Source organism: Camponotus vicinus, unplaced genomic scaffold (assembly GCF_025532165.1).
Source record: "Camponotus vicinus isolate PSW18456_S1 unplaced genomic scaffold, iyCamVici1.0 SCAF_3, whole genome shotgun sequence".
In the NCBI taxonomy this organism is placed as follows: Eukaryota; Metazoa; Arthropoda; class Insecta; order Hymenoptera; family Formicidae; genus Camponotus; species Camponotus vicinus.
Genome location: NW_028141967.1, coordinates 24,804,455 through 24,828,767, shown reverse-complemented (window position 1 = coordinate 24,828,767; position 24,313 = coordinate 24,804,455). Strand labels below are relative to the sequence as shown.

At 34.7% G+C, this 24,313-nt stretch overlaps 5 protein-coding genes across 22 annotated transcripts; 2 read left to right on the top strand and 3 right to left on the bottom strand.

The window, feature by feature from the left end:
• Positions 1-48: 48 nt before the first annotated feature.
• Positions 49-4,696, bottom strand: Schlank (ceramide synthase schlank). Of its 6 annotated transcripts, none has more exons than XM_083093957.1 (8): positions 4,349-4,696; positions 2,837-3,026; positions 2,513-2,630; positions 2,138-2,250; positions 1,721-2,051; positions 1,519-1,637; positions 1,294-1,438; positions 49-1,167 (listed from the first exon to the last, which is right to left on the bottom strand). In XM_083093957.1, exons 2-8 carry the CDS (start codon positions 3,013-3,015, stop codon positions 1,075-1,077), a joined length of 1,098 nt encoding a protein of 365 aa, XP_082950083.1. In that variant the 5' UTR covers positions 3,016-3,026; positions 4,349-4,696; the 3' UTR covers positions 49-1,074. The 6 variants fall into 6 exon arrangements, with proteins under 6 accessions (XP_082950083.1, XP_082950080.1, XP_082950082.1 ...); XM_083093954.1 differs by lacking the exon at positions 4,349-4,696 and adding an exon at positions 3,860-4,332 and having other exon boundaries at positions 2,837-3,080; XM_083093956.1 differs by lacking the exon at positions 4,349-4,696 and adding an exon at positions 3,860-4,331.
• On the top strand, positions 3,821-14,886 carry LOC145968469 (uncharacterized). Of its 12 annotated transcripts, none has more exons than XM_083093948.1 (13): positions 3,821-4,901; positions 5,209-5,366; positions 5,646-5,907; positions 5,997-6,444; positions 7,286-7,337; positions 7,426-7,626; positions 9,566-9,791; positions 9,881-10,008; positions 10,103-11,463; positions 12,900-13,139; positions 13,238-13,570; positions 13,720-13,953; positions 14,126-14,886. In XM_083093948.1, the coding sequence occupies exons 9-13, from the start codon at positions 11,121-11,123 to the stop codon at positions 14,380-14,382; spliced, it is 1,407 nt and encodes a 468-aa protein (XP_082950074.1). In that variant the 5' UTR covers positions 3,821-4,901; positions 5,209-5,366; positions 5,646-5,907; positions 5,997-6,444; positions 7,286-7,337; positions 7,426-7,626; positions 9,566-9,791; positions 9,881-10,008; positions 10,103-11,120; the 3' UTR covers positions 14,383-14,886. The 12 variants fall into 12 exon arrangements, with proteins under 12 accessions (XP_082950074.1, XP_082950064.1, XP_082950071.1 ...); XM_083093938.1 differs by adding an exon at positions 9,026-9,437 and having other exon boundaries at positions 7,286-7,626; XM_083093945.1 differs by having other exon boundaries at positions 3,821-4,152; positions 7,286-7,626.
• Positions 4,912-9,233, bottom strand: LOC145968470 (beta-1,4-glucuronyltransferase 1). Its single transcript, XM_083093950.1, has 6 exons — positions 9,107-9,233; positions 8,032-8,383; positions 7,412-7,634; positions 5,977-6,365; positions 5,615-5,816; positions 4,912-5,357 (listed from the first exon to the last, which is right to left on the bottom strand). Exons 2-6 carry the CDS (start codon positions 8,370-8,372, stop codon positions 5,145-5,147), a joined length of 1,368 nt encoding a protein of 455 aa, XP_082950076.1. The 5' UTR covers positions 8,373-8,383; positions 9,107-9,233; the 3' UTR covers positions 4,912-5,144.
• LOC145968468 (dnaJ homolog l(2)tid, mitochondrial) lies at positions 14,348-18,146 on the bottom strand. Of its 2 annotated transcripts, XM_083093936.1 has the most exons (6): positions 17,917-18,146; positions 17,035-17,495; positions 16,698-16,961; positions 16,166-16,610; positions 15,703-15,811; positions 15,158-15,297 (listed from the first exon to the last, which is right to left on the bottom strand). In XM_083093936.1, exons 1-5 carry the CDS (start codon positions 18,110-18,112, stop codon positions 15,711-15,713), a joined length of 1,467 nt encoding a protein of 488 aa, XP_082950062.1. In that variant the 5' UTR covers positions 18,113-18,146; the 3' UTR covers positions 15,158-15,297; positions 15,703-15,710. The 2 variants fall into 2 exon arrangements, with proteins under 2 accessions (XP_082950061.1, XP_082950062.1); XM_083093935.1 differs by lacking the exon at positions 15,703-15,811 and having other exon boundaries at positions 14,348-15,297.
• Positions 18,147-18,779: 633 nt separating this feature from the next.
• Positions 18,780-21,044, top strand: LOC145968464 (WD repeat-containing protein 89). The gene is made up of 7 exons (XM_083093928.1): positions 18,780-19,107; positions 19,405-19,631; positions 19,721-20,055; positions 20,136-20,264; positions 20,358-20,452; positions 20,625-20,727; positions 20,810-21,044. The coding sequence occupies exons 1-7, from the start codon at positions 18,941-18,943 to the stop codon at positions 20,957-20,959; spliced, it is 1,206 nt and encodes a 401-aa protein (XP_082950054.1). The 5' UTR covers positions 18,780-18,940; the 3' UTR covers positions 20,960-21,044.
• The last annotated feature ends 3,269 nt before the right edge of the window (positions 21,045-24,313 follow it).

Sequence of the window (24,313 nt, the reverse complement as noted above, 5' to 3'; positions counted from 1 at the left end):
GCCATTTTTAAATTGTAGCGGGAAACGTAATAAAGTAAAATAGGAGCATTCAAGAATCGGCAAGGAAATTTTATTAGAGGATGACGTTGCAACTGTATTATATAAAAATAATTAATAATACCAGTGACTTGTATAAAGGCTCACATTGTAAGTACAACGTACAATTTATGTAATATTTATACGTTGATAAATGCAAAAGTTGCAGCGGCCTAAAGCGATATATTAATATCGCGAAATACATAGTTAACATATACTTAAATTAAATTATCGTATTTTTGAGAAGATTATGCACTAGTATACAAATGTATTTGGTTGACCTTTATATAATGAGGGAAAGAGAAGTCCTTTTAAGATAAAGCACATGTGTGTATATGTTAATGAATATATGTGAAGATATATGTATGTATGTGTGTGTAATTATATAATTAATAGAAATTTATTATTGAGTAATATATTCTCACTTATTGATTACTCTGACTAATGCTCATAAAGTATATGAAAATAAATAAATACATATTTCAAAATAGTAATGCGATATTAACTGGAGATAATAGATGGAGTTCAGACATTGAATATCTTGCAACTTTGGTCCATTCTTATCTTAACTAAGTATTAAAAATTCGCTTAAAGAATGTATATATATAAATATACACTCTTAATTAATTCTTAAATAAAGTATACATATACATTTGTGATACGAATAATGGGGATTGTGTTCTTTGTTATTTTTCTTTTTTCGTTGTCCTATATATATATTTTCATTAATGCAAATGCACGACAATTGAAAAAATTATAGGTAGATTTATAATGAAACATTGAAGCTTTAAGAAAAATACTACCAAAAGAGAAAATGAAAAAAATTATATATAATTTTAGATGAGATTAGATACGTTAATATTAATATCTTGCGAATTACGAGATTAAAATTGTATCAAAGAATTTTATTATATTTGTAAGAGAGAGATTAGCACCTGGCTAAAATGTCCGGATGAATTCTCTGCCTTGGAAATGGTTCATAAAATAATGACTCGTCTAGCATGCTGTTTGTTAGTGGGTTTTTGCTCTTGAATTCGTTTAGTTAATATAATTTGTGTTGTTTATGGGAATATTATTGACTGGAGTATCAGATATTTCATCGCTGCTACTACTGCGAATATCACCTTCCATCTGTAATATTTTTTTCAAAGAAAAAGAAGAGAAGATTAGCATATAAAAGTATATTTATTCATTGATATTGAAAAAATATTTCAACGAACGTGCACGCGACAATTTGTATAAATCAACACCACGTACCTGACCAGCATTGAACGAGTTATATGCGATTTTAAGAATTAAATAAGTCCAAATGAAATGGAGTATCAGTAACAAAAGTAATAAAGCATTAAAGATATAATACGCAGGGAACATCGGCACTATTTTAGACGCTTCTACAGATGTGCTGTAACACATAATAAGTTTGAATCAATCTGCATCCATATATTTAATTGAATTGAACAAAGATATAACATTGATACATACCTATATATTATCCAAAATGGATATACACCTATACGTGTCACAATCCAAAGAATTGTAAATATGACAAATATATAATCACATAATTTTTGATAATTTGCATACTTGGCCATTTTTGCCATCTGAAAGAATCGAGAAATAAATTATATGAATTAAAAAATATACGAAATACTGTTGTGAGCAATTTTAATCCTTTAATTCTTACTTCCAACAATATATCTGCACAATCGTGACATAGCAAGACTAAAGAACCAATCCTTGTTAGGTTTCCGACCCACGAGAAACACATGAGCGAAATTGTTGCTATATGATGAATGAACATCTGCCAGAAATCTTTTCTCTTCACATCAAAGAATTGAGAGAAGCTTAATGCCCAATAAAATGACATTGATATCATGTAATACCACCATATATCACTGGTAACAGGATGGTAAGGATAATTATAATAACAATATTTTATATCCCAAAGCCATGGTTTGTCCCATAGAACAACAAGGCCGTACAAGAATGAGTATACATAATAGAAACATCTCCAACTAAAAGAAAAGATTACATATATTATTTTTCTGAGTGTTGTACAATTTTTGCAAAATGTACAATACAATTAATTAAGATGACTAACCTGGTTTCACAGAACTTTGTAAGAGTAGATGGCTTATCTTGAGAACGACGTAATCGTAGCCATCTTTCCACTTGCCTTTCAGACCAATCTAATTGATGAGCCAATCCCGAAATCTTAAAATACAGTTGTGTGTTACACGATGCTAACACATAACACGCAGATAATATACAAGTATATTAATAATTGATGCTTCAATTTGTATTATTATAGTATTTTAATACTATTATAGTATTTTAATACTATATAAGACAATATTTTAATGTTATGTATGAAAATGACTTTATATAAGCTTTATAACCTATTGAAAGAAAATTTGATTTTTTGTTGCAATTGCATATATAATTTTTTTTCATAAGATAGATTAGTGTCACTTACCTGCTTATGATTGATTTTCTTACTAAGATATGCTTTTTCTAATATTTCATTAGGTACTGCTCGTTTGCTCCTAGTATTTTTTATACCAAGCGACTTTCCAAAAGGAGCAAACCAATACCTGAAAAAATGAATTATGAATATAAACAATTGTATAGACTAGTCTTCTTCCAAAATTCCATAAATTTTTTAATGTACATTAAATATTTTCTTTACGATATATTTTGAAAATTATACATATATATTCATAATTTTCCACAAGTAAGACATTAATCTAGAGATAAAGTATAATAGGACTACAAAATCAGAAGGTATATGAAACCTTACCTTTCAAGAGTATATCTTATTCCTAATAGAACAAGTGCCATGGGCAGAGGAAATATTAAATGCTGATAATTAGCATACTTATTGTCTGCATTCGGACTGATATCCTCCCATGTTATATTAGGAGGCAACCAGATGTTCGGCGACCAAAAGGTCGCCGAAATATTTTTCAGGATATTCATTCCTCTATAGCCTGTAGTGCACAAATGTATTAGCATATAATGATCATAATAGCCTAATTGATAGCCTAAAGGAGAAACATTTTTTAGTTATTCACATTTGAGAAAATTGAAGTGTATGCTATGTTAAATTATACTAAATTACTTGATTCATATCCAGGTATATATAGCGATATATAAAAGAAATTACAGGAGAAAGAGCGAGTGAGGGGAAATTAGGATTAATCAATGTCAAAGTTATGTTGTCTCTCGTCGCTATGGCCCATATTCTGAATCCTCTTTTATCGATAAAAGTGCCTCTAAAAGTGGCATATAAGCCTTCTGATTGGCTACAGGCCGCTTTTAGGAGCACTTTTATCGATAAAAGAGGATTCAGAATATGGGCCTATGCATTTACCGGAAGGATACGATCGAGACGCGGGATTCTATTATTCTCGTATAAATAAAACCGTGAAGATTAATCGGAAATTTTCTTCGAATGCAATAAGCAGCACACTTAGCCTAATATTACATTTGTCGTACGACAAATGTAATATTAGCCTTACTTGAAGCGATCACTTTATCATGTATCGCACGATCTGAAACGCGTCACTGAATAGACGAAAAGAATACACGAGAGAGCGCGCGGGCTCGTATCCTACACGTCCGTAGCCTACGACGTTTCTGTTACTATCGGAACTCGGAATGACTCTTCGATAAGTCTCGAGGTAACGAGAGAGAAAAAAAGAAAAGAATGGAAGTCGCGATAAGAATGGATATCTATGATCGAAGCCGGTCGAGCTTCGTCGAGATGCTGGTCAAAGTCTCGTTATCATTAATCTATCGTATAACCACTAGGATTTATTACCGCTACTATTATTGCGCCACCACTAGCAGAAGCAGCGGGAGGAGCGGTTGTCGTACAATCGAGATAACGAGCCCATTTGGCCGCGTGACCGTGCGTTTCACCGCTTTGATACTCGTCGCACCAATACTGTCAACCTCGGCGAGCCATCATAGACGGCGAGATACCTCTAATTAATTAATGATTACCGCACGAGACTGACCCGCTCGTGCGTACCAGCGTTTCGTTTCGACAGGCGCGCCCGGCAAGGACGAGCACGTCCGATCGTATCCGATCTTACGCAGCTGCAGTGGGAGGTGGGTGTGGGTGGTGGGTGTCTTTCTCTCTCTCTCTCTCTCTCTCTCTCTCACACGCTCTTTCACTGCATTCTCCTTCTCCTTTCCTCTTTCCTATCGTTCGCTTTGTTTTTTGTCATGCGGACGTTTCCATGGAATCGGTAATGGATCTCTCTCCTTCGACCTTATTTGGCGATTCGGTATTAGCTTTACTTACGTTGGCCTTACTTGCGATGATTTTTATCCCGTATGCGTTATTATATCGTATACTATACGTGTCACGTGCGATTTTTATCGCGCCGAGAAAAATGTTGCGGTTACCGGGTGAGTCATCGGACAGCCGCGAGAATCTAGTCTACACAGAGGTGAACGATATTGATTTTATTTCCAGCAATTGATATCCGCGCGTATTATCACGTATTATCGGTGTCGAGTGATTGACGATAACTTTCACAATATTTGCAGAGATTATCTTATTTTTGCGCTCGAAATAAGAGAACGTGGTTTTTTTTATGCTCCGAAATGCTAATTGCTCCGATCATGTGGATCGTTAAAAGTGTGTTCGTTGAAATGGCTTCCTGCGGTGACGCGACCAATAGCGACTCACCTTGGCGCGACTATTTTCAGATTCTAGTCCGCGCAACTCTAGTAACGCGTACTTTGCGGTTTGACACTTATCCACGCGAGGACGCGTCGATATGTGTAATTTAAAAAATCAAAACTTGAAAAAATATACATTGGAGTGTCAAGTATTTTAATTTGATCGGGAGGCAGGTGAAATCATTGTAAAATTTATTTCTTTGCGTATAAAAATTTTTATTTCCGCGATGATATATTCGAAAAACGATTGATATATTCTTCTATAAGTCTAATTAAAACTTTCGCGATGTCACCGAAAAATATTTTTCCTATCGTTCGTATACAGATATATCAGGCACCGCGTGCGCGTCGAAGCGATTTCTCTCTATTTTTTTTTTCTCGAGGACGAAGAATTACGCTGATTCATAAAAGTCTCATTGAGCGCATCTACGATTAATCGGATATTGCTTGATTAAATGTTTCGTCACGCGTTGATAGATCCTGGCGTTTCGCCTCTCGTGCGGCCGGAAAAACTCCTGCGTGGCCGAGATGAGCTTGTGCGTTTTCCGCTTAATTCCCGGAGTATGCACTAAAAAGGCACCGTCGAGCACAACTAGCCGATAATTCAGAAGACACATCTCGAACATCTGTACAAGGTGAATAAAATATAAAATTCCGATTATGTAAAAACAAGAAAGTCTCCGATATAAAATCTAATTTATAATCTAAATTTTTATATAATAAATTTATGTTATAAATTAGGGTATTTATTATTAAGATATTATATATATAAAATTTTACATATATAAATCAATTTATATTTTTCTAGAGTATAATATATAATTAATTATAATTTTTTTTTAAATATTTAACATAATTTGGGAGAAAGTCTACATTAAAGTACCTGAGCCATCTTATCCTGTTTTCCTTCCCAGGACATCTCTTCCGTGTAAAGCGGATCCTCGCGCATACCAATGAAAACCGGTTCCCACCTATGATGAGGATATTCCCTTTTGGTAATGATCAACGGTCGAACCCTGCCCGGATCCGGCCTGATCATCCACCTGGTCAGTCCGGGAAATCGCTGGCAGTGCGGACAGAGGAACCTACGAAGGATCCACCTTGTTACATCCATCTTATTTGAACATACATTAGTTTCGACAAGGATGTTTCATTTCACGGAGAAATCTTCGGAAAGTAGGTGTATATCGGTATTTTTAAATCTAGGACATATTCCCGAAATCATAAATTTCCATGTAAATTTACCTATGAAAATACACCGCTAGACCGGCTCGACAAGCAGCGAGGAGCTCGCGTTTCGTCGCCGGCGGCGGTTCGTTGGACTCTATTTCGAAGACGGGCACGACGAAGATTACGCCGACCTTGGGCGGCCTCCGACGTACCATGTCCATGAAACCGGAAGCCAGCCGCGCGCTCGGCAGCAGCTCAATGTCCGATACCAGCACGCGGGACGTGTTCGCCGCCGTCCTCGCCACGTTCCGGGCGACATTGATCGGATATGTCATACTCCTCTTTCGCCTCTCGGTCTCGGCCTGTCGCCACTGAAGATCAGAAGCGGCGCAATCGCCTCGAGCACGACTCATCGCACTCAGAGCGGGCGGTCGACCGGCCGGAAACACCAAGTGGACGGAAACCTGCAATCGTCGAATCCTTAGATCAAGATGCGAATTCTGTACTATAGAAAATAGGAGAAAGTGGTAGGAGAAAGCATAGGTAATATTTTGTATTCCAAGAAGAATAGATATCTGTAAAAGATGAGAAAATTGTATCGATAATCGATCACAATACATATCTAATCATTTCTTATTAAAATCGTTATAATATCTGCTATGATACGTAACAGTTTTTTATAGTAATGATTTGAAATATAGATTTTAAATTTCAGAGATTATTTTTTTCTAAGATATATATTATTTATCAAGGTATTTGATTTTCATTGAGAAAAAAAAAGAGAGAGAAAGAGAGAGATTTGTATCTTAAGTAAGATCTCTATTTTGATACATATCTGATTTTATTGGTTTAAAATTTTTTTGTATTATATACGTTAAATATTAACTTGTTCTTGTGAAGATTTTATGTAGTGTAATTTTTCATTCTTATGCTGTTGCACATAAGATCTAATTAATCAGGCAATTATAGTGGTTCAATACTTTTTTCTTCAGCTTCTATTTATATGAATTGTATAATCAAATGTTCTTAATCCATAGAATCTTAATTAAGACAATTGACATTCCATATGGATTAAAACGGTTATGCTAATCGCAAATGTGCGTGTTGATATAACGGAATCCGCATCTATTATGCTTTTAGAGCAAGCCGATTCGTGCCAACTGATGTATGTTATGTGAATAATTTAGCGTGTGTCTAGAAAATTATTTCAACCGTTAAAAAGAATTAAACTAGTCTGTCTATACGATACTTATAACAAATTATATTTACATAAGCAAACTGATGAAATAAGTTTTATGAAAACTAACGAAAAATCTATTTAGAAATCTATAAAGAATTGTTTGCATGTATGCGATAATATAAAAAATATCGTTTTATATTATAGAATGTCCTAGAAGCACTCATGCATTTATGGACTTCCGGATATATCGACAAAAGTATGAAAACTTTGAGGGTCGATGAGTATTGCATGACATTGCATGAAATTCGTGACATGGAAATTGAGGAAGACCTTGTACATGGCAGGCTCGCACCGACAAGCTCGATCAAGCTGAGCGACAGCGAGGCCGACGTCGAGGCCCGGCGCGAACACTGCCAGGCTGAGCGGTCCCTCCCATCGTCTGGCCAGCTCCACGATCCCGTAAACCTGATCGGCGGTGGCGTGTGTGGACAGCGTGATCTGGGGCAACCCGTCTGTCGCTTCGGTGGTACTGCGCAACACAAACGGTAGGATCCTGCACAGAGAAAAAGATTCTCACCATCGCAACCAGTCATTCATCGTTTATATTTAATACAAAAACGAATTAAACACTTTACTACTATCGTAACAAATTAATCGATATGTTTTATTCATGTGAAATAGAGAAATATTGTCTAATGAATTCATTCGCAGAAAGACGAGCAAAGTAGTCTATTTTCTGCAAGAGTCTCAAAGTTTAACAAAAATATATTTTAAATAAGAATATATATATTAAAAATTTTTATTAATATCATGATAATTAATTAAATTTGCTCTCTTTACATATGTATAAATTTATTATACGAGCAAATTTTTTTTCTCCGTGCTCCGCTTTCGATATCATTATATTTTCTAACAAAATAAAAGTAACAATCTTTTGTGAAGCCTTATACCTATAAGGACTTTTTTCGCCGATTTCGGGGCTCCAAGTGAGCCTGGACGGTTCATAAGAAAGAACATCCGGCAGACCATAGTACCATCTGCAGGCACTTCCGTTGCGGGGTCGCCGACCCGCCATATACATGCCTGCCGCATAAGCGGGCGGCCCCGACGGACCGGAGTCCTGCTGTAAATTCGTACGGCTTCCGCTTGGTATCGAGATGCTATCGTCCTCGTGAAAAACGATTGTCGTCGTCGGCAATCGAAAATCGCGGCCGAACAGCAAACGACCGACCACCAGGAGGGATAGCATAAATGCCGGCCATACTAGTAGCCTGCGAGCAAGGCTGCGCATCGCTTTCTTGTCTGAAAATATACATCGATTTAGAATTTAATTAATTTCACTTAAATGTAGTTTTCATTTAAGATAATTTACAAAATCAAAAGACGCCATAGCATGTCTCGCATTAAGATTATAATGTCTAGGATAGTAATTCTGTGAGGAAGCCACTATAGCATAGTTTAGTCGATTGTTAGATTATTTGAGAATATACAAGTAATTATTTTTTTTAACTAAAATTATTTTCACAAAAGATAAAAATAGAAAGAAATATTTGAATTTTTATTTAATATCTCACGATAATATTACATTCTAAAATAATATTATATTGATATTATTTATATATATCTCTACATTGTAGATATACATATTTAATATACATATTTCATATGTATATTTTTTATAAGATTTGATATGTTGTTGAGCTTTGCCTTCAGTGCGTGGTGCAATTATAAGTTTAATGCAATTGTGATAATTTATATTTTTCACTTTTCCATTTTGCTTCTTTTTCATGACATTATTTTATAGTTAAATATATTTAATGCTCTTATTTTCTTACTATTCTTTTTCATACTATAAAAATATCTGCAGAATAAAACGTAAATTATTCCATATTATCTGTATTGTTCAGTTGTTGTTATATTTTTAGTAATGTGGAGTGATTTTAGAAGTGACGTTTGACACATGCAAGTAAAGCTATACTTGATTAATCAATAACGAAAGACTGTTCGAGCCTTAATCTCACGCACCTCAGGAATTCCTCGATCTCGTCGTCGATCGAGAACAATAGAACAAAGTTCCATATTATAAGTGCAAACGGCGGATCCTCCGAGGAACATCCGCCGTGAACTGGCACGGGGTGACGTTCACGGAGGGGCGAGACCGCGAAATATCGCGGATCGATGTTGCGCAAACGCTGTTGGCAAACCGCGAGGATGCGCAACCGAGGATGCATAGCCGCGATTGCAGGAGGAAGAGAATGAATAAGACACTGCTAATGACACATAGAGCTATCTCCATTAATCCGAAATAAATTTTAATGATGAATCTTTCATTTTGATTTATAAATTTTAACAAAGTGTTAAGTTTCTTTTTTTCTCTCATATTTGTTGTAACTCTTTAGTTGTTAATATTTTATATTTTATTTGTCTGTATATATATATATATATATATATATATATATATATATATATATATATATATTGTAGAATCATATATATGATGGAATCTCTGTGGAATAAAGCACTGCACACGCGAGAACAATGTATGCAAGGAAATAAGGTCACACGCATACACACATACATGATCGATAATTCAATAATGAGAGCGTATCGAGAAGATTGCTCAAAAAAAACGAAGAATATTATATTATATTATACATATTTTACATATTTGTAAACGATGAAACTTATAAAAAAAAATAAAGAAAGAGAGGTACAATACAAGTACAATATAAAACATAGCAATTAAAGTTACGAATTGTTAAATTATTATATTATTAATATTACTATTGCGTATTACAGAAGTCAGAAGCTGCAAATCGGCGTATTGCGTGACCCATTGTAGCAATTACAACCACGTGCCGCGATTGCGATGTATAGTCGAATAGCTACACCATCATACCAGATTTGTCGTACGAGCGTGTCTAAAGGTGAGACATTGTGTGTGCGATTAGTTATAGATAAAATACTATGGATCATTTAAGAGTCGTCGTCATTGATTTCACGAGCATATTCTAATTTCAGCGATCTGCATACATAAGAGTATTATATACGTATACCAGCACTCCCTGTCTCCCTTCTGACAATGCAACGCGCCAAATGCACGAAAATTTCGTTCCACGGACCAGTAGTTCCTCGAATCTTCACGGTGTTGAATCGCCAGGCATATTTGTAATTTTGCTTCTGTTTCCCTATTTTTGTTTTTTTTTTAATTATTAGTTTGATGATAAATTTCGAAATATTATCGAGGCTTAGTCATGAAATCAGATATGTGAATATTTATCGAAATATCTGGTTGAGAATATTTATATAACTGGCAAGCTATAGCTAAGTGAGAGATACGACATGTTGATTGCCAAGTTAAATGCCATAAATTAGTTATCGTCTCCATAATTCATATAATGTGTATTCAACAGTATAGAGACAGTATTATTATTAATAAAATATAAGACATTGTTTCCGTGCAGAACTGATCGATCCAACTCTTATGTACATGCTTTTGAATGAATAAGCGAGAAAAAAGTTCTGCAAGAAATATAAATAAATTAATAAATTGCGATCGCGCGACGGATAAAAATTTATTAGTCTCAAAAAGTTTCTAATTACATATGAATGAATAATAATTATATAATGATTAATTTTGCCACAAGTTTGAATTGATTATTGAAAATAAATGATGAATTAAACGTTGCTGTCGTTACATCCAAGACAGAAGTAAAATTACAATACAAAAAATGTACATCGATAGAAATTTTGCGTGAGATTAAGTCTCTAAAATGCTAAAATTATAAAGAATTCCCAGCGGAATGTACAGTTTCTTGAGAATTACTGAAGAAGTGCATCTGGGGAATACCTTGCGAGATGAGTCTATTCAACAAGTGCTCGGGGACGTTGTTGCCCAGTTGAGACGAATCTCCTGGGGAGGACGTCTCGATCGTTGAAATAAGGAAGATACGACGCGTGAAATATCGGCGATTATGTAATCGATTACGAGAAAACATGATCGGATTGTAGAGCGCGGTCATAATCTTGACCTTAACCGATGCATGTGCCACTTTTTCCGCGACCACCGGCCGTTGGGAGCGTCGCGACGCCCATCAGTGACGTGCTGGACATCACGACATTACCACACACCCCGGCGTCTGTCGTGGCCGCTGCTGTGCCGCGTAGACATGCCGTGGACCCGCGGTCCTCTCTCATCTTCGGCACCGGCAAACGACACCATCGCCTCTGCAGAAACTTGGTTCATCCGAAGATCAAGGACGCATCTTCTCTCTTCAAGGATGCTTCTACACGTCGTTTCACCGAGTTTCGCGTGAAGATGACGGAGCATCATGCAAAGGACAACGAGAGAGACGACGACGACGATGTCATTTGCGGCGTCGGTAGGTGTTATCTGACTGTTGCAATCAAATTTTAATTTATATATATAATATATATATATATATATATATATATATATATATATATATATATATATATATATATATGTAGGTGTTATCTGACTGTTGCAATCAAATTTTAATTTATATATATATATATATATATATATATATATACACATATACACACACACACACACACACATATAATATATATTTATATATATATACACACATATAATATATATTTATATAAATAAAAGATTGAAGCATGTATTGAGAAGGTTTAGAATAATGCAAGAAAAGTTGAAGATATGTTGCAGACAGAACTTGTAAAATATTTTTAGATAGTCAATAATTAATATCCTATAATCACTCTCACACGTGCATAAAAAGGCAATGAAGAAAGGTCTATCACGTAGTTTGATATAGAAGGGACGGTACAACATTAAGAGGGGATATGTATACGGTATCAAGTTTCAAGCAATCGATCACTGTGTGTTTTCTTGATACAACTTTCAACGAGAACCTAAAGACAAATTGATTTGACATATTCTTTGATGCAAACGTTCTTCGGTACAGTCTGGAGAACTTTGAACTTAAAAAAAAGAACAATATCATTATACACATATTATATAGGGTGTCTGAAAAATCGCCCTCAGTACTTCGGGAAGTCATTCGGAACCCAAAAAGAGGGAAAAAAAGCTATATAAGCACAAGTCCGGAAATAAATTGTTTTCGAATTATAGCCACTTTTATGTTACAAACATCGTAATTTATAGTCCGCTTGGCATCCCTTTTTTAAAAATTTTTTTAAAATTTAAAATTTTTAAATTTAAATTTAAATGTAAATTAAAAATTTAAATTAAAAATTTAGATTTTATGAATGTTATGTATATGAAAAATTGCTTAATATACAGGGTGTCCCAGACCATCCGTACACCCCTTTTAAAATGAAAATAAATGGCTTTTGTCAAAAATCGCGAACAATTTTTAAGTAAATCGGGTACGCTCTATCAAATGGTGATATTTTCAACTTTTGATTCCGACCGGAAATACGCCATCCGGATCGGAAGTTGAATTTTTTTAGGGGAACATGGTACTTTTTATTACAGATTCGAATTGTGCGTGAAAAAATAAGAAACTTTTGTATTAAACGTTTTTTCTGAAAGTGCCTCTGTCAATCTTAAAATTGACCTTGAAAGTAACTGTGATGAACTTTCAATAATTAATATTTTTATTATTATTACAAAAATCGTTACATGGAATAGGATTTCTTTATTTAATTTACTGCGCTCTACCTCCTCACAAGTGCGTGAGCTCATGCTCAGGGACACCCTGTATATACATATATGTATATATGTGCGTGTGTTATAAATTTAGTTTTCTCCTTTGCCGCGCGCGCGCATATAGATAAAAATTACAAATTAAAAATATAGATATTACAGATACCCCGACTACGATCTCTACGGACATCTCACCTCATTTGAAAAATGGTATGATACCAACACAATGGACAAAGTCCGTAGCTATTCAGACCATAGAAGGATTACCTCTACGATTGAGAGTACTGCCGTCTCTCAGAGACATCGAGGAGGATAACGGAAATTCTTCTTTCAACTCTTCGAGATTTTGGAAGTATCTAAGATTTTTGGGACGGTTATCGTTGTCGCAGTTTGGTACGCTCAGCTGATTTATAGTTTTATGATTTTAAGGCATTTAAGCCTGTCTATTAAATTAATTTAACATATTTAACATAATTTAACATTCATTGCAGGTCTTTTATGGCTGCTCGTTATGTGGACGGTGGCAGGCGCGGCGGCATTTTGCGCCGCGGAAGGACCACGTGAGCGCGAACAGGTCGTATCGCTAAAGAACATGCAAAAAGATCTGGCGGTCGGTTTAGCAACAGAGTTGCGGCAATTGCGTACGGAACGGGATCAGGATGTGGAGCCGTTATGGAGTGACAAAGTTCGTCAGTACGTGGCCAAACACGAGGAACTCCTCCTGGTCGCCGTTAGTTCCGGCTACGGCGAGGGCGGTAATAGCGGACAGTTGTGGACATTTCCGGGTTGCGTGCTGTTCGCTGTATCGCTAATCACTACTTTAGGCATGCCAATTATATGTCGAGTTTAATTCTTCAATAATTAGCTTGAAAAATTGTTTTGGTGTAAATGCAGAAGTACATGTCAATCTTTTTTTACATTTTAAAATTTGCCTTGTATCCTCTCGACTTATTTCTATTGTTGAATTTTACAGGTTTCGGAGCACCTGTTCCGCGAACTACTGCCGGTCGCACAGTAGGAGTAATTTTCGCCGTTATTGGAATTCCCGCACATTTTCTTCTGATATTAAATTTCGGTGTGATGGTGGCAGTTCGTCTACAAAGGTACGCGCTCGCTAGACGAGGCGCGCGATCCGATAACGGGGAATTCAGATATTCCACGATGTTGATGCCAAGATGGGTCAAAATCTTACCGTTTGTCTTTTCAGGTAAATACTTATTTCGACAGCGTACAATTATTCTCATGTAAATTTGTACATAAATTAATGACAAATACATAAATTAAAAATGTAGCTTTTGTATGTCAAAATATAATAATTATTTAGGTAATATTAAGATGATAAAATGTAATAAAATGAAATACTTTGGTTTCTATTATAGTTGCTTATTACATTTTGGGAATACTGTGCTTTGGTATAGCGCGATCAAGGCCGATTATGGCGAGTGTGTTGTTTCCATTGGACTTCACCGCGGCGGGCGGTCTTTCCACCATTGTCGGTCACGTCCGAATATTATATGGTCTCTATTTAGAAGGGGCTGTTACTATTGCGGCGATAGTAGTAGCTGTGTTACGAGTATCAGCGACGCAAAGTCTCACAAATATCGGATTGAAATATGGTTTATTGATCGAAGCTTAAATTCTCATTCAATTTATCCAATATTTTTTTCAGGCCTCTTGCGTGCTTATTAAGTAATCGATATTGTCTTTGTTTTGTATTCTGATGCGTTCGATAGCGGATTATCGAACTATCGATAATTAAACTATGCGAAAAAATCATAGAACGATGAATCTTTTATTTTGTAAGTCGAAATGTGCACGCGCGCGCGCACTTTGTTATCAAGCATATCGATCCACATTGTCAAAACATAGATTTTTTTGTACAATTTATATGCATGTAAAAAATAATTCCTAAATGAAAAAAAAATGAGTAAAAGAATACATGCAGTTCCAAGTATATGTAAAATGATGTAAATGGTGTTGTGCAGATTTCTTTTACAAATATACATTGTACATACACACGATCGAAATAGATAGATTTGTATACTTGTATCTCCATGTACGCTTTATTTAAATAAGATGTAACAAATAAAGACAAACTTGTACGCTACGATACAACTGTAAAACTAGGATATCTAAGCGACATCAGACTAGTTTCATTTATTCACTATCGATTATCCAGATCCTCAGATTTATTCTTAACTTGATCAAAAGTGTACACGACTGCAATGTATCCCCTCTATGATTCCCTTTAGTAATACTAGCGATATTTTTGTATTTATTAGCGATGAATAGCATTCTCTAGATTTTAAGAGATTGCTTTAGACGTTATGCAATTATATCTAAGGCATTTTCTGCCGTTGCATTTCACCATTAGTGTCATTTTTCCTATCGGTATCCGACGTATCTTTGGTGCGCACAGACCTATTCTGCCGTTTATCTCCCGGATGTTCGGGCTCCGATGAAGACTGTTTTTCAAATTCAGGCATATTTCCCAGTGCTATTCGTATAGACTCTATTAAGTGTAACGGACCTGAATAACTCTCTTTTGTACCTGTGGATAAACAACAGTTTATAACAATATATTTGTATTCTTTCATGTCAGTATGCCTACTATACAATATTCAAGATCTGAAGAAAAAAAAGAACAGAAATTTAACTGATTACAACGAGAATTTCATAATGATAATTTGCAAATTGTAATAAATATATTTATCATATTTCCGTGTCACAAAATTGATCCAAAAGAAACCTTTATGTTACAAAAGAGATCCAAAAGAATTTAATTTAAATCCTTTGATTAATCTAGACATATAATTAAGGAATTATATTAATAAAAGTATTTACAATTCCATTTATAAAGGAAAAAAATGTTTAGATCTATCAACTTAAAAGTATTATGTATGTTTATGCAATAACTGATTTGTAGAAGTAAGTTATGCTCCAGTAATTTACTTACAATTCAATTTATCCAAATATAGCTTTTTTAATTTTTCCAAGTAGACCATTATTTTGATCATTTTGATCCTCTTGTCTCGCTTGAGTTTGCACCTTTGGGCCTGCTGTGCCTAGAAAAAACATTGAAGCTACTTATGAAAAAGACTCGAAGCGATACATCTACTTCACAATGAATCATCATTGTTATTCTAACTTTTATTGTTATTGCAAGAATTTTCATTTAAGTGAAAAGCTCTCGTTTCGACAATTGCTTTAAACGCCGATGGAACACATTTGTAACACATTTTAATGTTTTATTCAATACAGTAGCAGGCACAATCGGAGAAAACTCAAGCGATTTGCAAGTATGTGTAATGGAGATAAATTATTATATATTTATTATATCAGTAAGATACGATAAGGATGTCAAAGGAATATATTCTATTATAAATTACAATTTAACTTTTCTCATTGTTTGTCCTTACCGTCTGTTTTATATGTTACACCATATATACTGCCGGGGGTATCGGTCTCAAGCTCAGCGTACGCTTGTAGTAACGCCCGTTGTTTATCGGTCAATTGTTTAGGTACCAAGACTTTAATGGTTACGTAATGATCGCCGTAACCAATTCCAGTGACTTTTTTTAACCCTTTGCCGCTCAAACGGATTCGCGTGTGAGAGGACGTGCTCGGTGTTATTTGGATAGTCAGATCCTCATATACGCCCTCCACTCGTATCGTACCGCCTAACACCGCCTGCGCCAGCGAGATTCCCGCGTCGGTGTGCACGTCGGCGCCGTCGCGGCGGAAATACCGGGACTTCTCTACACGGAATGTTACAAATATCTCCTTCTTGCCGATCGGCATACGGATCGTTTGACCATCTTCCACTCCGGCGGGAACCGGTACCGTCACTTTCTTACGTTGTACCTATAGAAACGCAGTGTAATTAAAATATGAGGATAAATAAGAAAATGAAATCTTTTTTAAGATGATGAATAAACAAGAAATTTGTACCGTCTGTCCTTTTGCTCCACACTCTGTACAAGGAAATTTGATGTGCATTCTTGTACCTTGACAGTATCGACAAGTGGAGTTCATTATGAAAGGACCAGTGGTTATCGTCTCTATTCCTGTACCATTACAATAATGACATTTTGCCGGTTTTGTTCCAATCTCGCAACGTGAGCCTTGACATTTCGGGCAATTGTCTACTACATTTACCTGGATATCCTTATTTACACCTCTGGCAGCTTGAGAAAACGTTAAATTCATTATTACCTGTGTAAGAAAAAGAATATTATCTTTGTGCTGTAATGTAATTAGAAAATGAATGCTACAGATCTTTGCATACCTCTTGAGCTGCTCCAAAACCGTACGATGTCTCTGCAAAATCTTCAAAGTCATTAAAAGCTCCGCTTTGAAATCCAGCATCGCCAAATATTTTTCTAAACAATTCTTCCGCATTAATAGTTGACCTGTATTGCCAGTGTTGATTGTAACTCTTGGTTCCCTGACTACCCATTCCCATCCCCATTTGCTCAGAAGTTGCACCCCACGTATCAAATTCCTTTCTCTTAGTATCATCGCTCAATACTTCATAAGCTTCAGAAACCTCCTGAAACTTTTTACCAGCATCCGGATCTCCTTTATTCGTATCAGGATGATATTTTTTAGCTAATTGATAATAAGCTTTTTTTATGTCTTTGGCTGAAGCATTTTTGGAAACACCCAGGATCTCATAATAATTGCGTCTTAACAATCTATTTGTTATATGTATGGCTCTATGTGGCTGCACTATCCTTCCAAAATTATCTAAAATAAATAATAGAAAACAAAACAAAATTCAATATCATTAAGCATCTAAAAATCTTGTCTTAAATTAAATCATAGATTTGAATTGCTCAAATATCTAGAAATAGAGTTCCATTACAGATCAGCTGATTATATAGACATAGATTAGTATTTCGAAAGAAAATATTTCAGTTGACAAATTTTTTTTAGAACAGTGTATACTCTATATATATAGATAATTGAAATTGTAGGTTATGTTAACGTGATAGATGCGGCGTATGCAGCACATATTAAGTGATGGCAGAAACGACGAATACAAGTATATTAGCGATTGAAACGCTAATGAGAGAAAGTTGATGACAAGCCGACGAAGTCAATGAAGGTAACGCAATTCTACCGGACAATGATGTAATCTAGAAGATACGAAGGGTTCATACTCTACCTTTTTCTGTTTTGCCGCGATTTGGGCGACCGACAGTTGACGCAATGCTCGCCACGTGTCGCCGACACGCATTGCCCTGCTGTATAACATTGCACGAGAACTTGTTTAGCTTATTGTTCCCAATCAAGTTGATGGTTCTCGGCAAGAAAATCACAGCCAACCCTTTGCCGGTCGCCATGTTGCACGAAAGACGCATGGTCCGCGAACAGTGGAGTAAGGTTACACTGGTTACTCTCGGCGTTATTTGCGCTCTCTGTATGTATGTGCAATGACGCACTTCCTGTTAAGCCGTAATCACACTACGGGTTGAGGGCTTGGTTGCAGTTGAAATTGACCAATCAGAATAAAGCAATTTGTCGACCGGCTACTCTGATTGGTCAACTCTAATCGTAACGAAATCCGCAATCCGTAGTGTGATTACGGCTTTATGCGCGAAAACGATGCGCGCCAATACGCGCTAACTTCATCCGGAGATGCCAGATGGCAGAGCGTCCAGCATGCTTACATGCATGGAGGGGATAGTCATGTTTATTGTGTTGTCATGCGGGGCCGGTTTTTCGCGCATGCGCGGCAAACGAGGCCTCAATGAAGTATCTAATACAGACAAAAAGGTGTGCCACTGGTAGCCCGAAAAATTTTCTCTCAGAAAATTGTTTCGAGTGATCAACAGCACACATTTTTATCATACACTATATGAATAACTCACGACTATTTATTAAATATCACAAAACTTTTAATAAACTGTGTCTCACTCAACTATGTCTGTATGCCACGTAATTTTCCTCGAGCCCGCCAAATCTTCCATGTGGTACATCGCTGGTTAGCCGCCACTACTGTCGCGCATGCGCGAAAAACCGGCCCCGCATGCCAACACTGCTTATTGTTCTAATGTGCGTTTTCCCTCCACACGCTGTAAACGTGCTGTTGCGTTTGTACAATTTGGCATTTCTGACTTCGACTCACAATCGGATTGCATTCATGTTTCTGATCTAACCCTAAATACGTTCTCCGATCTGTGAGCAGCATGTCGAAGATAGTAGAGTCTCTGAAGAGGTTGAATGTCGAGAATGGTGCGGAATCAACCGAACAAGACAATGAGAAGATTGGTGAGAAAGGCGAGCTGATACTGACAATGGAGGAGGTGGTGTCACACGACCAGAATTACATCCTTTCTGTTTGTGGGACTCAAAGGCAAATTTTAAATTTCCCTATCAAGCACTTCATGTTAAATCTGCGAAAAAAATGAATATATTTTTATTATATTTTTTTTATCTGCATGTATATCTAGCAATGCATCTTTCAATTTCGACAATTTTGGTTATTAATCTATTTGTTTAAATGTAGCCATAATTTTTCCTGAAAATATCAGTAACGCTTAGAACACTTAGTAAACTTTGACATTCTTATTTAGATTTGATGTAAAATGGTCTAATTGTTTATACATATGTATTAATTTTATTTTCAATCACGAATCATTGCTTGTTACAGTGAGCCAGAATTTAGGATTGGAGCAGCATTATCTGATCATTCATGTGTAATATATTCTGTTGGTGAGTCCTTAAGCCGAATGATTACGCTAGAACACAATCAAACGCCTATCGTGGGAGTTAAGTTCAGTCCTAATTCCAGAAATATATTATATACCGCTACTAACGATGGACAAATCTCAGCATGCGATTTGCGTGCTAAAGGAAAGGTCGTGGCAAAATTTATAGGTAATTATTAGCTTCAACAATCATAAACTAATTTTTCATCGGTAAGAACTTTAACTATTAATATTCTTCTATTTTAATATATATTTTAGATAGCACAGAGGATGGTAAAACAAAACCTTTAGCCAGCTTTGATATTAGTTGTGATGATAGACTCATAGCTGGTGGAACAGAACACACAGGTGGAGATGCATTTATTTTGTTTTGGGATGTAAGATATAATGGTTCCAAAATAGAGAATAGAAACAATCTCCTCGGTGGATATTGGGAATCTCATATGGATGATGTCACTTGTCTGAGTTTTCATCCTGTTAAGCAGAACGTTTTGGCATCTGGTAGTACAGATGGTTTGATGAATTTATTTGATCTCACACAGCCCTCGGAAGACTTGGCCTTAACATGCTCATTGAACACTGAATCATCAGTGGTGAGAGGAATATCTTGCACATTTTATATAAAATAGAATATAGAACAAATTCTTTATATTAATATCAGTTTTTGTTTTAGGATAGATTAGGTTGGTTAACTGATGACTCCTTATGGTGTACAACACATACACATACATTACAATTATGGAATTGCGAAGATGCCAGTGCATATGCAACATTTACGAGAAGTCATCTGGCTGTATCACAGGTTCGTATATTTTTTGTTATAAGTTCTTGTATCTTACTATATTTTTATAATTTTTCTTGAGAGAATAATCTCGAGAAATTTTGTTTCTTGCAGAATGATGATCCTGATAATTGCTATTTAGTGAGATTCCATGCCACAAATGTATTTGGCCAACCATTTCTGCTAACAGGTTCCAGTACAGCTAAAGGGTATTAATTTAGCATAATATGCTTATAAATATATATACTATCTAAAAACGTTAAAATTCTTGAAAATGTGTAATTTGCATTTAATTAAATTATTCTTAGAAGATTATTTTAGAAAATAATTTCTCGATTGTTTCGAATATATTCACAAGTAAAATATCCATATTCTTTTCAGGGAGAATTTAAGATGCTTAAGCATTATGAAGAATTGTTTGGAAACATGTCATGAGATCATAGGAAATAAGCAAATAGTGCGGGATAGTTGGATACATGAAAAGGTGAATAGAAATTTAGAAGGAATTATATACTTTTCGTAATTTAAAGAATTATCAACATGATTTTGTACCTTTGATTTTGTAGAGCGATTGTTTGGTGACAGTTGGCGAAGGAGGTATTATTAATGTGTGGCGGCAAGCGGAAACGATGCAACAAAGTTCACCCTGCAAGCTGTTGACTAAAATTAGCAATGGGAAAGGTCGTGATCGACATCACAGAACTAAACCTTATTAAATATATAAACGATTAGGAAGATGGAGATTGTTTCGATACGAAAATTTTGTAAGAAATATGTACAATAAAACTCTGTAACAAAGCACATTGATCGAAGAATCATATAATCATATATATATATAGATATATATATATATATATATTTCCCTCACATTCTTCTTTATTACAATAACAGTAGTATGTACATTTATAATAAATAGGTATATTATTTGTGTTTATGCGATTAATTATTCAACGGCGAGTCACACATATACTGATCAAAAATGCAGTCACGAGTACCGTGTAAATGCCAAGGAATGTAAATCACGTGTAACCGCGAATATATGGAATTAATTAGACGAAGAAGAAAAGAATGAGACAGACTTAAGGCATGGAAATGATTTCGTTTCGCTATAGTGAGAAAAACGGAGTATATGTTGACAATCATTATAAAAATCATACCAAGCATTACGGAGTAAAGAATACTCTTGATCTGGAGAGTAATCGATCAAACAATTTTCAATAATAATAATAACAATCTATAGTAAGTCTATCGTCAATACACTCTGCGTTTGAAAATCTTTAAAATTCTCGAAGACATCTCCATCGCTGTGATGTATCAATGTAATCAAATACATGCCCGCTTATTACACATTATTATGTAAATATTACATTAACGATTCAAAAGACGATCGCAGTATAGCGAGTATCACAATGATAACAATAGATATAGTTTTAGAGCGAAACGGTACAGTAGGTACAGAGTAAACGTACAAAAATACTTCCCATGAGCATCAGGGACGTAAAGATTCGCTAAAACGTGGAAAAAACCGCGTTACTATAATTTCATTATATATATACATATATATGTATATTATTAAATATATGTATATTATCATATATATATATATATATATATATATATGTATGTATGTATGTATATATATATGTATATATATATATATATATATATATATATATATATATATATATATATATATATATATATATATATATATATATATATATATATATATATATATGATATACAGGGTGTCCCGAAAATCGCTCGTACTTCGGAAAGTAATTCGGGACCCAAGAAGAAGGAAAAAAAAGTTACATAAACACAGGTCCAGAAATAAGGTTTCAGAGTTATAGCCACTTTTAGGTGAAAATATCGTTATTTACAGTCCACTTGGCGTCCCTTTTTTTTAAAATAAAATTTTTTAAAATTTAAAATTTTAAAATTTAAAATTAAAATTTAAAATTTTTAAATTTAATATTTCGATTTAAATGTAAAATGTAAAATTCAACTTAAAAATTTAAAAATGTAAAATTCAACTTAAAAATTAAAAAATTTTTAAAAGATGGATGCCAAGTTATAAATTACGATTTTTTTTTAACTCAAAAGTGGCTATAACTCGGAAACGACTTATTTCCTATATTTATATAGCTTTTTTTCCTTCTTTTTGGGTTTAGAAAATCACTTTCCGAAGTACTGCGGGTGATTTTCCGAATACCCTGTGTATATATGTGTATGTGTATATATATATATTATATATATATAATATATATATATAATATAATATATATAATCTTTTCAAACTGTGCGTCACTATCCGCGTGACATTATCCTAGGAAAAAAAAAAAGATAGAAAACGCCACAAGATAGGCGCGCATAGGCCGTCGCGCTAATCCTTAGCTGTTGCCGATTTGATTCTTCATTGCGTGTCATCCCACGGGAGATTGCATATGTGACTTCATTCATTTATTTATTTATGTCATTAAGAATAAATCATTTTTTTATAATCACTTCTCACATCGAAAGACACAATATTTGATTGCATAGAACGCGATATCGTTGATTCGCTTTATCGCATCGTGGCTTTTGCATTGCGAGTGTGTGAAATGTTTTCTTAAATCGATTACAGACATTTCAATTTAGTTTTGAAAATCAATTTGAAATTTTCCGATTTTTTCTTTTCTCTCTAGTGAATGTTGCGAATGCTACTAGTTGTACAATTTGAATTTATATGTTACTCTCACAATATGAAGTCACATTCACCCGTGGCAGATACTGTAACAGCTAATCGCAATAATAGTCTGAGTTTGAGCTTTTATTTAACTCGGCATCGCAGTAGATAGTAAGTAATAGTAGGTATAGATTCGTATATAATAAATTATCGCTCTTATGTGCTTTTTTTCTCTTTTTTTCTTTTCTTTCGCGTAATCAGCATATCTTATGGAATACTTTTAAGATCTATTGTCACCACACGATTGATTGAGACGCGAGCAGTTGATAGTATTATTACTTAAATTTCCTTAACGAGGTCAATTCATTAGTCGTTTTTTTTTTCTTATCGTCGATCTACTACAATGATCAACCCTCTATCTAGCCTTCGTCAATTCAATCATATTGCATGCCAGTCTTATCTGTTAAGGAATGTATATTTACACAGCGTTATTTAACTATGACCGTTTGTAAACCGAATAGTATAGGAATCCATAATTCGGATGCATATTGACAATCATCATAACAATATGTTTTACGTATTAATGGAATTCTCGCGTACAGAATTGTCCTTTTCAAATTTGAAAGATAAGAATGATTTGATTCGATAAGATGATTTTCATTAATGTAAATGCTAAATACACGTACCGTATCGTCTGCAGTTTACAGAATAGTAAATCAGCTCCGACATACAGTACCTTATATGATTAAAAAATTCCTATTTAAAAACTTTCTTCGTTGATAAGCATGATACATGTATAAATAAAATATGTCAGACAGTGTGGAATACAAGATCCGCGAAAAGATGCGAATTCGGAACGATGGGATATTCGTTACGCGATTCTTGTACAACAAACTTTCCCAGTTTCCACATTTCACGTAGTTTCGTACAGAAACTTTAATTATTAATCTTAAGAAACACAATAAATAGTGTAGAATTTGTAGAAATAATAATATAAGAAAAAGAACACTCGATATAAAGAATAACAATATAATGGCAGTGAATAATCTCGAAACGAAATACCAGATATATGAATTCCTCCCATATTTTATTATATATATATTCCTATTTTGGTATTTCAGTGGAGAAAATACCAAGTGTATATCGTGTGCTCTTGATGAACGGAATTATTTCTGCAATAAATAATTTTGGTCAAAAATAAAATGCAGTATTAATTTCAATTTGCGACAGTAGCTTGGCACACATAACAATAGTAATGATAATAATTCATTATCGTTAATGATAAATCTTACTTGTCGCTTTAGCATTAAAATACTTTAATAGTTATGATATAAGAATAGCCATCGTTCTCTCACATTCACAACAGCATGCATTCACAGAGATAACTCAGATATGCGTATGT

Excerpts from the sequence above, each read along its gene's own strand:
- LOC145968468 (XM_083093935.1), bottom strand. The coding sequence starts at position 18,112 with ATGCGTCTTTCGTGCAACATGGCGACCGGCAAAGGGTTGGCTGTGATT. Across the intron at positions 17,496-17,916 it reads TCGCGGCAAAACAGAAAAAG|ATAATTTTGGAAGGATAGTG; the intron begins GTAGAGTATGAA and ends TATTTATTTTAG. Across the intron at positions 16,962-17,034 it reads GTTTTGGAGCAGCTCAAGAG|GTAATAATGAATTTAACGTT; the intron begins GTATGCAAAGAT and ends TTTCTTACACAG.
- LOC145968469 (XM_083093945.1), top strand. The coding sequence starts at position 11,121 with ATGCATGTGCCACTTTTTCCGCGACCACCGGCCGTTGGGAGCGTCGCG. Across the intron at positions 13,140-13,237 it reads GTTATCGTTGTCGCAGTTTG|GTCTTTTATGGCTGCTCGTT; the intron begins GTACGCTCAGCT and ends CATTCATTGCAG. Across the intron at positions 13,954-14,125 it reads CTTACCGTTTGTCTTTTCAG|TTGCTTATTACATTTTGGGA; the intron begins GTAAATACTTAT and ends TTTCTATTATAG.
- Schlank (XM_083093954.1), bottom strand. The coding sequence starts at position 3,051 with ATGCTAATACATTTGTGCACTACAGGCTATAGAGGAATGAATATCCTG. Across the intron at positions 2,631-2,836 it reads ATAAGATATACTCTTGAAAG|GTATTGGTTTGCTCCTTTTG; the intron begins GTAAGGTTTCAT and ends TCATTTTTTCAG. Across the intron at positions 2,052-2,137 it reads ACAAAGTTCTGTGAAACCAG|TTGGAGATGTTTCTATTATG; the intron begins GTTAGTCATCTT and ends CTTTTCTTTTAG.
- LOC145968464 (XM_083093928.1), top strand. The coding sequence starts at position 18,941 with ATGTCGAAGATAGTAGAGTCTCTGAAGAGGTTGAATGTCGAGAATGGT. Across the intron at positions 20,056-20,135 it reads TGAACACTGAATCATCAGTG|GATAGATTAGGTTGGTTAAC; the intron begins GTGAGAGGAATA and ends TTTTTGTTTTAG. Across the intron at positions 20,728-20,809 it reads ATAGTTGGATACATGAAAAG|AGCGATTGTTTGGTGACAGT; the intron begins GTGAATAGAAAT and ends TTGATTTTGTAG.
- LOC145968470 (XM_083093950.1), bottom strand. The coding sequence starts at position 8,372 with ATGCGCAGCCTTGCTCGCAGGCTACTAGTATGGCCGGCATTTATGCTA. Across the intron at positions 6,366-7,411 it reads GCGAGCCTGCCATGTACAAG|GTTTCCGTCCACTTGGTGTT; the intron begins GTCTTCCTCAAT and ends CGACGATTGCAG. Across the intron at positions 5,817-5,976 it reads CTAGCGGTGTATTTTCATAG|GTTCCTCTGTCCGCACTGCC; the intron begins GTAAATTTACAT and ends GATCCTTCGTAG.